Genomic DNA, 15821 nt, shown 5'->3' with positions numbered 1-15821 from the left:
AGCTGCATGCCATTTGTGGTGGCATCGTTTACACTTCATTAACCAGTAACACGTGCTTTAGAGCTAGACCAGTACATGTGATGGGACGTCAGCCGACATTAGCTTGTTGCAGATATATTGGTATCAGTCTTTAAAGGGTATGGCTGCTGCTTTTCTATATTTTTCATATTGTCAGTAAATCTTATGTGCCAAACCAACAATGAACTAACTTACAAGTCTTGTCTCCAAAGCCTGATATACAGTATCTTATACCTCTGTGCTGTAGACCCGTAGAGCCACACTGTCGCACTGGGTGACAAGTTCCTTCGCCACAAACATTTAGGCACGTTAGTTTGTTTAGAAATGGGTCCAAAGACTAATAACAGCGATCATATTTCAGTCTTCGAAGAGTAGTTTCTTGTACGGCAGACGCCATTGTGCATGTGTAGGAACGTGGTTCCTTTTGCAGAGCTTCGCTAGCTTGTTGTGCTACATACCACGACCTCTTGACTTTGTACTGCACTGTACATTGTACATTTCTCAAAAAACATTAGTACAACCCTTGTAAGTAGGATCAATTCATTGTTGGTTTGATTCTGCACATAAGATTTGTTGACAATAAGGAAATTATAGAAAATCTCTTTAGTTTTCCCACTAGAGAGTACTGATAAGCATATTTCAATATCGTTGGTCAAAATTCGGTAAAAACATGTTTAATGGATCCTTATCAAAAAGGTTTGCTTGTATTGTATGTTTATGTTTATTTCAAATAATAGAAGACTGCTGGCTGATGTATCATTAAGCTCCCAAATATCAGAATCAATCTCAAAAATCAATTGTCAGGCAGGAGTATTGATGGTACCGTAATTCAGAGAAAGTGTCTCATCTTCCTTGCATGGTGTCCTTGATTTGTAAGAGCTGGAATTGGCTTGGTGGTGATGCTGATGTTATTTTTGCAGCTTAATTCAATTGGTTGCATTGTGTCAGTCTAATGTGATTGGCAAAACGAATGCCCTTGGACCAAAGAAGGCAGCCAAGTCGGCATTAGAGGGTGACTGAGTAAAAGGGAAATTGTCCTCTAATGCCGACTTGGCTGCTCTGGACTTTTAATTTTGTTGTTTGCTGTAGCTGCTTTGGTATTTGTTGAGGATCTGTCAAATAGCCAGGCCTGTTTAGATCATTCAGTAAGTGGGATGCTGGGATACGTTTATTTATATTCTATAATAAAATAGATGCTCTAGAGAAATGTGGTCATGGGAAACAGCTGAGGTCAAACCAACAGGAAGAGGAGAAGAGAAGAAGGTTGGATTGGGCTCGACAGGAAGACGAACCCTCCAGGGAGAACGCAGGGGGTTCAGTTTTCTGGTTGGCGAACTTGTTCACTGGATCTTGTGGGAATACATTTCCTCAGCGCCTACTTCTTTTCTACTCATCAGTGCTGACCTCTTCTCTGCTCTCCCCTGCTGTCAACACTACTAGGAATGTGTACAAGCACGTCCTTTCCATTGTAAACAGAGAAAAAAATGCCAGAGCTGTAAAAAGGAGACCCCCAGAAGTTACACATGATGAAACCTTTCTCTTTGGTCAGTTGGTGACATCCCTGCTGTTTTTTTTTTTCCAATCCAGAAAAGGAAATCTAATCTCGCTAAAGGAGATGCAGCTAAAGCATTTTTCCCTTTTTTTTTTTTTTTTTCTCCTAGCAAATAGTTTCTAACTCCCTTAAACTGCTTTCCTTCCACTGAGTCTTCAAATTGAATGCAAGTGTTCATTTGTGTGTCTGGAAATGTTCTCTGATCTTTCAAGAGATTTAAACCAGCCATGTGGAGCCCTTTGGAAATGTTACAAGCTAAACCGCTCACAATATCAACGCCATAAAATGACACACAGCTGTTCAATAGTCTGTGCTGCTCAGTTGTTACATGTATCATCTGGCTGAAAGATGCAGTGAAAGGTCCTGATATCTGTGTACAGTAGTATAGGCCGGAGCTGTAGGCAGACAGGGTGTGGCTGACGCAGGTTTCATTGGCATCTCTTGCTGCACGAGCTTCTGTATTCACCCCTGTCGTTAAGGCTGCAAGACTTGATAGAACATTTTAATGAGAATCATATGGAGGAAAGTCTTACTGAGACCTTTTCTCCTCTGTGATAACTCCTTAAATGAGTGAAAGTGAAACAGGGCAACTTGGCACACGGATGGTGGCTAACGAGACATCAGTAATTGCACACAGAGCGCTCATATTTACCAGGATAGTAAAGTAGAAATGCAATAATTAATTGATAAATCAGTATCGGCAACTATTTTGATTGTGGATAAGTGTTTTAGTCATTTTTTAAAGGCAGAAATGCTAAAAATTTGCTGGGTGCAGCTTCTCGAATGTGAAGATTTGAATCTTCTTTGTGTCGTACATGATAGTAAACTGATTTTGGACTGTTGATCGGACCTTTTGAAGATGTCACCATGAGCTCTAAGGAATTATAATTGGCATTTTTCACTATTTTGGACAATTTATTGACAGAACAATTCATCAATTCAATAATGGTTATTTGCAGCCTTACTTTACACCAAAGAGGTAAAAAAAGGACTGATGTTGTTGGGTTCATGTTTTCCCTAAATGCAGCTGTTACTGCTGTTTCTAGGAGACTGTTTATAAGTCACATCAAGTGCATGGCGAAATATCCACACCTAAACCGGGAATCATCCTTTGGCAAACAACACAAATTTAATGGCCCGTTAGGTTTAGGACTCTGTTTCCCTCTAACAGTTCCAGTTTATGATTGATGGTTGATAAGATAGGTGTACAGTACGTGAGAGAATTCTTGCCAAGTGCAGCTTCAGTACACCTTGTCGGTTTCTGCCTATCTGTTTTTGGCTGCTGAACAATCTGATCTCATCCCAACTAACAAGACTAGGTCAAAACCAAGTATATGACTGGACTGCGTATGGAAGAAGTGGTGGCATTCGGCCATACTTTCATCACTCAGTCATGTGGCATTTGGTCAACCAATGGTGTAATTTCATCACACAGTGACTCAGTCAGTCAGTCAGTCACAGACATTGAGACCCAGCTGTTGCGGTCCAGCCAAAAAGTGCAACATGGGGCTGAAAATGCAGTATAGATAATGTGTTTAAAGATATTTGAGTCAAAACAGCCCATTGAAAAATATGGTAAAAAAAATATACATATTAGTTTTTAGGTATCAACCTCAGTTTAAACCTTTCTTATGTATTGTCATGTCTCCTTGATATTATTATTTCATATTATCTGCTTACACAAAAATGAATCATCTTCATGTTGCTTTTATTACTGTTTTTACTTTAAGTATAGTGCAACAGTCATTTGTTTCAATGCATGTTTCTGGAATAAATGGGCAAAATATAAATGGTACTGGGTGGATATAAGTTGATGGATGGATACTGGGCAGTGCAAGGTTAAGACTGGCTATTTAAGTGTGTATATTTGCAACATCAGCATAATGTATATCTAGCATACCATAATGCCAAATAGCCAATGAGGCCAATGAGTCTTTATGCATGGATCTGTATGCGTGTGCATACTGTCAACGTGTGTGTAAACGTGTGCCTGGCACACTAACATGAGTAATGCTGCTTTTACGATGAGGTGACACACACAAGCAGCTGCAGAATGAATACACACACACACACACACACACACATGCAGTTAATGTGCTGTAAAGTTAGATCCGTATTCCCGCTTGAACCCTGAAAACAGGACAGATTTTGTTTCTGGGAAGTACATTTAAAACATTTAAGGTGGAAATTAGACAATACAGAGCATTTTACAACACAAATTAAATTCCTGCAGCCATAGTGGATGTCAAGTGTTTAATTCTGCTGGATTTGCCAAAAACAGACATATCTGTCTGGTTATTAGTTTCTGAATCACAGTATACAGGATATCAGTATTGTGACAGAAAATTACATGTACCATGATAACAGATTTTGTTTATATCTCCCACCACTAGTCATTATGCAACTAAGTGATATGCCTGCAAATCCTTATACATTTTAATAAACAGATGTTAATCATAAATAAGAAATTGTTGTTGAAATTCTCTTTGTATGTTTGGGAATTGTTAGTGTGATGAATCAAATCTAGTTCACTTCGTGCAACTTGGGAGAAGGATACAACAGCACTGATTGATTGTTTTCTGGTAAGGACCTTCAGAATGAGCAGTAACAGTAACTTTCCATTCAAATAACATGCAACAGTTAAGAAATCATTTCCAGTTTATCTATTCTAACATTTTGATTTCCCACAAAGTAAATGAAAACAGGTTAAAAATAAAGTGCTGAAAGACCATGTTTTTAATATTCCTGACTATTTAAGAGTTGGATTTACAGCTCATAAATGTTGGAAGCTGGTTTGTTTTGAGGGAAGATGCAGAACAAAGGGATGAGGGTAAAACATGTAACTGGATGACGATTGGTTGTTGTAGTTTTGTTAGTGGACATCTCTTGAGTGTCTTCACTATTTCATTTACCAAAATTAGCCACATGAGCAAAATTAGATAAGTCTTTGACTCCTAATGTTGTTATCTGTGGATTTTTGGTTTATTGTCTGGCTCTACTGTAGGTCATCACCTTTCAAAGGACTCCTATTGTCAATGTAGGTAAATTTTCAGCTTTATCATTCATCTACTGTAGGCCATGGTCGTCTGTTTGACATACTACATCATATATGAGTCCAGGCAGAACGAAAAGGCAGTGAAGGCTCCTTCAGATGTCTGGTGTATGTGTACTGTACCGTATATGTATTTTATATAAGCTTATTGCTGATGGGACACAGAGGTCATTCATTCTTCTGAACGACCTCCATCCCCCCATTAGCTTAAACTGGAAATGGTGTTGGACACCAAGGGGTCCATATACTGTATGAAAGACTCCTCTTCTCTAATCTACATGATGACATGCTTATAGATTAGATTGATATGATTGAAAGAGGAGGCTGCCGTATGTGTGTGTGTGTGTGTTACAACTGCTAGATGGATCCCGTAGAGTGGTTGGATGAGGTGGGGTCTAATAACCTTTGGTGACAGTCAGTGACATCATGTACATCTCCGTGACATCACTTAACGTGATTGGGTGGGGTTGGAGGGGGATAACTGCACATGCTCAGTCACTGCCTCTTTGCCTGACAAGGTTTTTGTGTCCTGTCACACACAGAGATACTGACACACACATGCACAATAAAACGTAATGACAGTACAACCCCCTACATGCATGTGTGCTCCGCCCCATATATATAGCACAACACAAAAGACAGTAACACTGACAACACACGTACAGTACAATAATACCACCTGACAGCTCACACAGTAGAAATTTAGTTCCTATTGATCCAAAATGAATTTATTTCCATATAAATCAGATTTTCCATTTTTCAGGGTTGCAGAATATGAGTCAGCATTTCAGGAGAATATCAAATATCTATAATGCAAATTTTCTAAAATCAGTTGATTAGCTTGTCTTCACTTATTTGTGCTGTTGCAGCTACTTTTATGTCTTCCAAGCAAAGCTGCAAAGTTTTTGTTGGTGTGAATGAGTTAAAATTAGATCTAATGTGAAGTAGGGGTGGGCGATATGACGATATATACCTTGATACAATATAAATGTGTTTATCATGGCAGTTAATGTTTCTGGTTGTATGAGTTACTTTGGGAATGTTAAAAATCAATGAGAAGAATTGGTTTATAGAAATATTGGATTTTGTTTAGTTTTGCATTGTTCAGTGTTTGTTTGGTGTTTACTTTGCTGGATTAGCCAAAAACAGACATACTTTACTTTTCAGGTTATTTAAATCATTAACAGTTTTACAACTGAATTTTACGAAAATGTATGATATCATAATATACCGTCATATAAAATTTGATATGCTGTGATAGTGGATTTTATCCACATCTATTCCTAATGTGCAGTGGCTTAATATGAACATTTAATGATAGTAATTGTTCTTCTGATGCCTGAAAATAACACTTTGATATCTGTGTTTTGTATTTTTCTCCTCAGAAACCATAATAACAAAAATGACTAAGACACCTTTGCTTGGTTGGGAGAGAAGTATAGCCTTTTTTCTTTTTTTTTAAAGGTCAAATGTGTAAGAATTGGCCAGAATTTTAGTTTAAAACATTCCCAAATTAACTAAAATTATCAACAGAATGTGAAGAAATAACAGTTTTGGAGTCAAAGAACTATATGTATTGTTTTGCAGACATATCTACTGAAGTTAGCACGCTAACCAGCTAGCTCTGACCCTGTCTGGCCTGTACTGTCCTGTAACACCACTTTGTACCCCAGGTGTGATAGTGAGTCACTGTAGGGTCCAGTATGCTTGCAGTCCAACATGAGAGGAAGAAAAGGTAGCGCTGCCCTGAGCCACTGGCAGTAATGGTGGAGCCAGGCTGCTTAAGTGCAAGGAGGATAACTTATTGTCACATAACCAACTGCTTACTTTTTGGAGCTCTTTGCAAAATGATAATCTAACTGTTTGCAAGTACTCTCCAGTTACCAATGAAGCTGAATTATCCGCATACAAAAATAAAGGACATGAACAAGCTGCCTCTATGTCATTTATATACAATAAAAACAATAAAGGACCAATTATGCTTCCTTGAGGGACACCACAGGTAAGGTTTTTGGGCTCTGAGAGCGTACTTCCTACATCTGCCATTTGGACTCTACCAGAAAGATATGGTTGTATTAATTTTAAGGTCTCCCTATTGAAACCTATTGCCTTTAGTTTATACAGCAATATCTGGTGATCCACTGTGTCAAATGCTTTTTTGTAGGTCAAGCATTGCCGTTCCACAACACTTGCCACTGTCAATTTCCTTTTTAACGAGGTCGGTTCAATAAATCATGCAAGTCTCAGTTGAGTAAAACTGTCTAAAACCTGACTGAAAATCATAAAAATATTAATGATATATAATGTATGAAACTGGTTAACATATTTAAAAATCTGTTCGTAAAGGGCTTTTACTTAAAACACTTATGGCCTGTAATTACTTTGTTCAACCTTATTACATTTTTATATAGAGCAGTAACTCTGTCCTTTTTAAATTCCTGAGGGGAATTTTGATTGGGAGATTGAAAGATTTATAACGTGTGTGACAGAGGAAGCAATAACCTCTGCAGCATCTCTCAGGAACTTAGCTGGGATGGCATCCAAGCCAGTGACTCTGTAAGTATCCAAGCCCTTGAGCATTTTAGTGATCTGGGTAAAAGAAAACTGCTCTTCCCTCGATCCCTTTGGATCAGGGATGGCATGCAATTAATGAAAAATGATGCTGTGTGGCAAAAAAATGGCTGCGTTACCATTTGTGAGTTCTGTGACATTTTATGATTTACACCTACCTTAGGGGCATGTGTGTAACTGTATAGTTTTACTTAAGAGTTATGTTGTAACTTATCCCCGTGGTGAAACCGCTTTCTGATCTGTGCAGCTCTTTGTAATTTACTGCCAGCTCTAATGTCTCCGTAGCATTTTGATATCTTGACAACGCCATAGCGCAGATTCACTGTAAACATTAAGCTATACTCAGTGAGTGATAATGGTGGTGGTGGTGAGAGGTGATATGCTGCCTCCTATTTGTTTGGATCAGGTGGCCATTTCTTACATATTGAACCTTTAAGGACCACATGGAAAACATCTATTTGAATACATCACCTTGGGCTTTAGGAAATTACTACAAATATACTTTACATTGTTGATTTATCTTGACATGGCACTGTCATCATTCATTATTTTATTGCCTTGTCTTTGTGTGTCTGTGTGTTATGTTGCCATAGAAACAGCTTAGTGCTTCTTGGTAACATGATTTGTGGTAGTAATCAGCAGGGGTGTTCAGGTGATATCAGCTCTTATTCCCAGTACAACAGTTCCAGTGTTTGCTGTTTAATGTTTTGTGGCTCTATCTCGACTGGCGCTGCAGATACGGACGCTGAGTTTGATTCTCCGTGTCAGTATCAGTCTCCCGTTGACTCTGAGACATCATCACCCAGAGGTGTTTAAAGCATTAAAGGGTCTGTGTAGTGTTGCTGCTGACTGCTCATTAGACTGATAAAGAATAAACTTGGCTACAGAACTTGCCTTGGTATGGGAAATAAATCACCCCATTTAGTAAATATGCTGCCCAGAAGCACAAATACAGGAACCCAAATTGAAAATAACAAATCACAGTCATTATCAATCATAAATCAGTAGCTTCTATATTTATTTTATTTTTAGGAAATTAACAGTTATTAGTGGTACGAATTTAAAGAATAGTTGGTATAAGAACATTCTGACAAAACTCGATTGATACGTCACATATTTAGCAGTTGATGAGCTAATTAAATTAAATTAAATTCAGTTGAACTTTATTTAACCCTTTATGTAAAGGCGATTGTATGCAGCAGCAACCACGGCAACCAATACATGCACAATAGGTAGAAGGAAAAAAAATTCACTGCTAATCACAAAGCAAATCAAATACTAGAAGCTTAAAAATTGTCCTTTACTAAAGGTCGCCAAATTTTAAAAGACTATTCCTTTATGTTTGATGTAGTGTATACTGAATTTTCCCTAGCCACTATACATTCCCATCTCCCTCAGGTGCTTTTTGAAATGTTATCTTTTTCAGATTTCTAGGGCTGCAGAGGTAACTTTTTTTGTTGGTTTGTTTTGGTTTTTACTTGGTTTAACAGTGGAAATACCTGGTTTTATAGAGTACTTAGTAGGGCTGGAGTCTACTCTGTGTTGAAAGTCATTGCAAAAATGTGAAACAGCATAACTCAAAATTATTTATACTCACCATTAGAATCGATAAAACGAACACTCGTTCATCTTAAAATCATTTCACACAGCTGTAAACTCTATGTGTGAATATGTCTTACACTCTGGTACAAGAGGAGTACAGTTTATGTTCAACTTTATATAGTATCATGTTATGTCTTGTGCTGGCTGAACTGGCTTAAATATTTTCAGTGAAACCTCCCACATTTTGTCCGTGACTGTATTTCTCACTTTCTCCATCCAGGCCGCCCTAATTGGATGAACATTTCATATCATTTATGGCTTTGCGAAACCCCAACTAATGGTAAACTGTCAGATTCCTGAGCCATTACTATTGAGGTTACTGAGCAGAGAGGAGATGAGTGATCTAAGTTTGTGTGTGTTTAAACATACAGATTTCACATCGTTTAGTTGTGTCGACATTTTGTTAATTAGTTCGGATGGTTATTGTTTAGACTAATCAGTTGATCTGCTATTTCTTTTCCATTTTCAGGTTCCATCTGAAGAAAGAAAGTGTGTGTCATAGTGTGTGCGTGTCTGTGTACATGTCTGTGTGTTTATGTGTGTCACCATGAAGCATCAGTCTATCTCGCGATGGCTGAGCCAGCTGGGACTGCCACAATACTGCACAGCGCTGGAGCAGGAATACGATGGCGTAGAGGTAACGCAAACCCACGTACATTTCCAAACCAACAAACTCCACCACAATCTAATGATTCATTTACATAACTTCGTATTTATTGTCACTATATCGTAAATAAATGTCTCAAAACACATTTCCCTGTTCCTGAAAAAACCCTTGAGTTAGCAGTAGACTAAACACAACTACAAGTTATCGGGACAAATCCCCAGATGTTCTGAGAAAATGTGGATGAAGAAAGTAAATAGAAAAAGTCAGCTGTCCTCTCTGTAATGCAATTTAGCAAGGTACATAAACTATTGAAGTTACTGTTTAGTGTAGTCTGTTAACGCTTATAAACTTAGTACTTCATTTACTCAAACAGACTGACAGCCTCCATATTGGATTTAGAGCAGCTGGGTCAGATATGGTGGGAAATGTGTTTTTTGTTCACCGCAAATAGTCACTAGGGACCCATTTCACCAAATTTGTAACATGCAAGCTGTGACTCGCAACATGAGATAATTTCTTCTCATTCATTTTGACACATTTAACTAATAAAAAGAAATACTGTTCCCATGCATGACCATGTGAGCTCACAAACCGCTGTCATGAAACGGGACCTAGCTTCACGAATCCATCTTAAAGGAATAGTTCAACATTTTGGGAATTATTTTAGTAAGTTTTCTTACTTTGATACAACTTCCTGGTGCCTTGTTTTTACTGTGAGGTTGCCAGGCAACCAGCAGAGAGAAATAGTCAGGCACATAATCCCCCATAACATTGCAATTTTTACACATTTTTACACTTTTTTTGTCATACGGAATGAACAAGATATAATTTGTCAATTAGATTAGAATTTTAGAGGTGCTGGTTTGTGGATTTTGTTACCTTTGGACAGAGCCAGGCTAGCTGTTAGCCCTGTCTCCACTCTTTGTGCTAAGCTAAGCTAACCAGCTAGTGGCTGTAGCATCATTTTAATACAGACATGAGACTGATCTTGTCATCTAACTCTCTGCAAGAAAGCAAATAACATTTTTCTCCCAAAAAGTCAAACTATTTTTTTTTAAATCATAGTTTTAAGGTTTTAAGTTTATGATTAAAGATTTTACGTGAATTTAGCCCATCAGTTTGAAGTGGGAGTTAATTGGATTATGACAGATTTCTGTCTTGTAACTTCTGAACCTCATGAATAACTACTTGAGCAAGATGCTGTTGATCTAAAATAAAGCAGAATTCCGAATCTGCATGATCCATGTTTCTGAATTACTGGGTTAAATTTGGCGTTTTTCAGAACAATACACAGGTGTAAGAATAAAGGTTTTTAATAGTACATCCCAGATAGAATTAAACATACAGATAATTATGCTTTATACCGAGGTGCCACAATACATTTTTTTAAACAATACATACAGTTTTAAAAATGCTATTACACATTAGGGCTGGGCGATATGGACAAAATCAAATATCACAACATTTTTGACCAAATACCTCAATATCAATATTGCGACAGTATTGTAGGGATGACTATTAGTGCTTTCATAAAATATTTACACAATGAGATTTTTGATAAATAATTATCAGTAATGTGGATATAATGACTAAGTGGGTAAAGGCAAATAGTTCAGAGAATAACATCACTTTACTGTGATGAACCTATAACACCAGGAAAGACAACGTTCGCCATATCGCGATATTATGATATCCACAATCTAAGAAGATATCTAGTTCCATATCACGATATTGATATAATATCGATATATCGCCCAGCGTACTGCACATATACAGTTGTACATCTTAGAGGAGAATATTTTTAGACTGGCAGAGTCAACAGGAAGATCAGTTTTTACTAAGAGTGTAAACTGTGATTGTTTCCCAAAGCAGCCTAATAAAGCAGCCAATAAAACTTAATCACGGTCCCATTAGACTGTATGGACAGTGATTTGGAGGCTGCTCTAACAGCCATTAAACAAATTCATTCTGAACCTTACACAGCCATTGGCTAAAATACGAGATTGATCAGCCAATAAGACACAAATTAGTCTATTACCTCCCGCTGATGTTTAGCCCTTAATGCACTGGTGTTATTAGTAAAGACATAATGAGCAGAGCTAATAAAAAAAGAAGGTGAGAGTCGCAGGGAGAGACACTGAAAACACGGAAAGACAAGGAAAAGAAAGTGTTGTTCCAATCTCATTTAACTGTTGTGAAGTTTTACATTAAAGTTGTTGTGTGAAATTCCTCTGATGAAATTACTGTCTGAACTTAACTACAAATGTAATATTTAAATGTGTACTTAATTGAAGGTCTCTGTAGTTGATGTAAAATACCAGCATAGAAATTTCTGGTGGCAAAAAATCACCATTTGACCTCATTATATTTAAAAACAGATATTATATATTGTACCATCATGATTTAACATTTCTCCCTTCTTCTCTGGTGACTTTTTTAACCACTGAGTACAGAGTAATTGCAGTAATAGGGAGCATAAAGACTAGGAGTCATGTATTCAACAAATGTGAATATGTTTTTCCTCCTCAACCATCCTCCATGCATAACGAGTTCAGCACAGCGTTGCTAACCTTTCTCTGGCTATTATAACAACAATATCCAGCTCAGTGCATCTTAGACATTCAGGCTACTTGTTAACACAACACAAAGTGTTGTGTTAACTGTGATAAAACCAACTCAGCCAACATCATCAACACTGACAATGGGTAAAGGCATGTAAAGACCAAAAGGCATCACACAACTTTTTTATAATTTTCACAATTGAGTCGTAGATTTTTACGCATTAGCTTCAAAATCTATACGAAATACTTAAATGCATCATCGGCAAGTCAGGAAAGCACTAAACCAGTTGTGTATTTGATCCTAATGTTTAAATGTGTAACCTCCTATGCACAGATGGACTTTCCCGCCAGCGATCATTCCCAAAAACCACAGTGTCATTTGGATAAATAGAGGGCATGTATGGGATCTTGGTTAGAGGAAATTCTGCTCTCGTTGGTTACCCCGACTAATTGAGTAAGACTGAATTCACACATAAAAGTAAATCAGGATGTAAAAACCAAAACAATTAGCTATAAGGGGCTAAAAGGCATCACAGTGCCCCAGATCCAAGTTTACAAACTCATTTGATTCAATTTTAATGAGAAATATTGATTCATGCAGGTTTTTTTTTAAAAAAAAAAATCCAGATTGCAGTTATTCTTTAGGTCTTTAATGCCCACTGCTGTCCATACGACTCCACTCTGTCTTTTCATTCACGAGCAACTTCACTGCTGCAACACCATTCACGAGGGCAAAATCAACACCCACAACTGCTATAACAACTCTCCACAGGACTGGTATGAGAGTTCATATTGTTGTTCAGCTCTGCATGATCTGGATAAAGATAACATGTCAACTTGCTGTTGGGCTCAAAGGGAGATGAGAAAAGATAGAGCGAGGGGGGGAGGTAGATTCAGAGATAGATTAGGCTTGTGATATGCCAGCGATGTCTCACAAACACACACACACACACACACAAACACACACACACACACACACACACACACACAAACGCAGGCAGATGTGTCAACATCAGCAGAACTAATGTAGCGTTGTCTTTTTTAACCTACTAACATGTTATTACTGAGCTGTCTAGGCATGTTGACCACAATGACCGGCTTGTGTGTGTCTGTGCATGTGCGTGTGTGTGTGTGTGTGTGTGTGTATGTGTGTGTGTGTGTGCGCCTGTACATTTGCAGTGGTTGTGGTTTTCAAACATGTTTGCCTTATGTATGTTTGTCTGAATTTGTTTATTAGTTCATTTTTGAAACTGTTGCTTTTCTGTTGCTTTTGTGTGTGTGTGTATGTGTGTGTGTGTGTGTGTGTGTGTGTGTGTGTAGGTGACTTTGTGTGTTTGTGTGCATGCATGCATGTGTGCAGTTGGCTGCATTGGTATGCAGGTATGTGTGTGTGGTTGTGGATCTGGGTATAACTTCTAACTTGCTCTATGAGTTATTGTAAATTGATTGTGCACTGTTTTCATGCGAGTGTGTGTGTGTGTGTGTGTATGTGTGTGTGTGTATTTATGAGTTTGCACACTGCATGTGTGTGTAGTCTAAATAAAGCAGTGTTTGTGATGAACTGAGAGAATGGTCATATTGTTAAGGAACCAAAACAACAAGGCCTTGGTTTGAGCTGGGAGCGTCCTGTGATGACACAGTGTGTGTCATTTACATGTGTGCCTGTGTGTGTGTGTGTGTGTGTGTGTGTGTGTGTGTGTGTGTGCTTGTGTTGTTCCAATCCTGTACAAGGTTGTTTTCTGGTTCAAAGACCTTGTGTGGCTCTCCCTCACTGGGCTGTTTCAAGGGTCGTTTACATTAATACCACAGTGAGGGTTGAAGTGAGGCAGGGTGTGTTTGTTTGTGTGTTTAAGACAACGCTGTAATGACAGGAGCAGGATGAGGGAAGGAGATGGCACACTTTTGGAAGACAGGAGGTCACCAATAGTCTCGTTTTTCTTTTGCTCTGCTGGAGCCACCGACCTGTCTAGACAGAGTGAGCGTTTCTTGACGTCCACTAAGCGCAAGGTGTCTTCCCTGTATGACAATCTAACTCAACTTATGGAGTTGATTACAGTTTCATATAAGCTGCATGCTAGAGGTTCAACATCAAAGTCATCTTTAAATTGTATTTTTGTTCACCTCAAACATAGTCGTAGTAAAGAGTTCAACCCCTAGCACCTGAGAAACACATTTATTGAACAATCCTCCTTTCCAGTGTCATACATCAGTCAATCTGGTCTTGACTTGAGTCTTGATTCTTTTCAGTGAGGGCCGTTTCTCTATCCTTTTTATTCACAGAGCATAAACAGCCAATATTTTCAATCCCTTTCTAGATGAGTGTTGAAGGCACATGCAAAATCATGAAATGTGAAAAAAAGAGGAGGAGTGGAGGGGGACAGGGAATGTTAAAGATGATACATGACTGTCTGTCACTGTTAAAGTGTCTCAGTAAGATGAACTCCTAATGTTGGTTGAAATCAGTGTTGAGACCCTGTTGAGCTTAATGTCAAAGTTAAGTTCGTAGTTCTAGGTCATGGGGCTAAATTTCATCTGACATGACCATAATGTTAAAGGAAATCTGTATTGGAGCGGCAACAATTAGCTAATTAATTGATTAGTCAATCAACAAAATACTAATTGGCAATTATTTTGATAATCTAATAATCATTTTAGTCACTTTTTTAAGCATAAATACAAGAAATTATCTGATTTTCTTTGTCATACATGACAGACTGAATATTTGGGGTTTTGGACCAAAATGATTAATTGAGAAAATAATTGGCAGATTAATTGATAATGAATATAAACATTAGTTGCAGCCTTATATCTGTACACAGTAAGTGTGTTGTTTCTAATAATAAGATCCTGCAGTTATGATAGCAAAGAAACTGAAAAAAAACTCCATGAAAACACCACACGGTACCACTTTTTTCTGCAATTGTTTGCCAACTCACGAGAAAAATATCCCTTTTTAGATTGTAAGATATGACTTCTCTTGCCAGCTGTTTGTTTAATCTGTTAGCTCTTTGCTGTACAATATTTCATCGTGGGCAGGAACAACTTCTGTGAGAATGTGTGCCTGCACAGGCTGTTGACAGTTTTATATTTGGGGATGGGGTGGGCGGCTCAACCAGTGAGACCAGCAAAACCAAAACAATGAGGAAAGCTTTAGAAGCTTTAGAGATCTTCACGCTACACACGCATCATTACAGAAATATTGATCATATATTTGAGTTCACAGGATCTTATCTAGAGCAGTATTATTATTATTAACCATTTTAGCATACCTGTATGGATGGATTAATACCAGTTCAGAGTAACTTTGTTTACGTTTTTTGTTTATGTTCTCTAGGATCTGCTCCACCTCTCAGAGTGTGACCTCTTGGAGCTCGGAGTCCACAACAACCTCCACCGCCTGCACCTCCTCACTTCTTTACGCCTCCTCCAGGAGCGAGAGAGGAGGAGAGGTACTCAAATACACACAAACAAACACGGGCAGTCACACACATGGTTGAGCAAACATTATTTGTCGTTATCTGTCCCATCAGGTTGTTTATTCTCCACGTTTGAGTCCCCAAGCTTCCACCTCTCTGTCTTTCTCCCCCCGTGTACCCAGAGAGTAGAGACAGAGAGACGAAGACGGATAGCATTAGTGTCATGTAAAGACATGCATATGCCTGGGGGGGTGGTCTGGTAGTGGTGGCGGTGGAGGGAGGGTATTCTGTTGGAGGACAATAATGTGTCACTAACACACACACACACACACACACACATACACACACACATGCACACACTTCCAAAGCTGTCAGTAAGTGAGGAGACAAGTGCTGAGGCCTGGAGTCCTGCTGGGTTTAATCACTTCTACAAGTATGTCTG

The 15821-nt window shown here is 38.3% G+C and overlaps 1 protein-coding gene across 1 annotated transcript in view; it reads left to right on the top strand.

Moving 5' to 3' along the window:
* The window catches only part of bcar3 (BCAR3 adaptor protein, NSP family member), an 81966-nt gene that overhangs the window by 2856 nt on the left and 63289 nt on the right, over positions 1-15821 (top strand). The window contains exons 2-3 of the mRNA XM_044361673.1: positions 9265-9432; positions 15298-15412. Of these exons, the coding sequence (XP_044217608.1) occupies positions 9331-9432; positions 15298-15412 (217 nt within the window). The 5' untranslated portion in view covers positions 9265-9330. The remainder of the gene's footprint in view (positions 1-9264; positions 9433-15297; positions 15413-15821) is intronic.

This window comes from Thunnus albacares, chromosome 9 (genome assembly GCF_914725855.1).
Source record: "Thunnus albacares chromosome 9, fThuAlb1.1, whole genome shotgun sequence".
Lineage (NCBI taxonomy): Eukaryota > Metazoa > Chordata > Actinopteri > Scombriformes > Scombridae > Thunnus > Thunnus albacares.
This window is presented reverse-complemented; position numbering and strand designations above follow the sequence as displayed.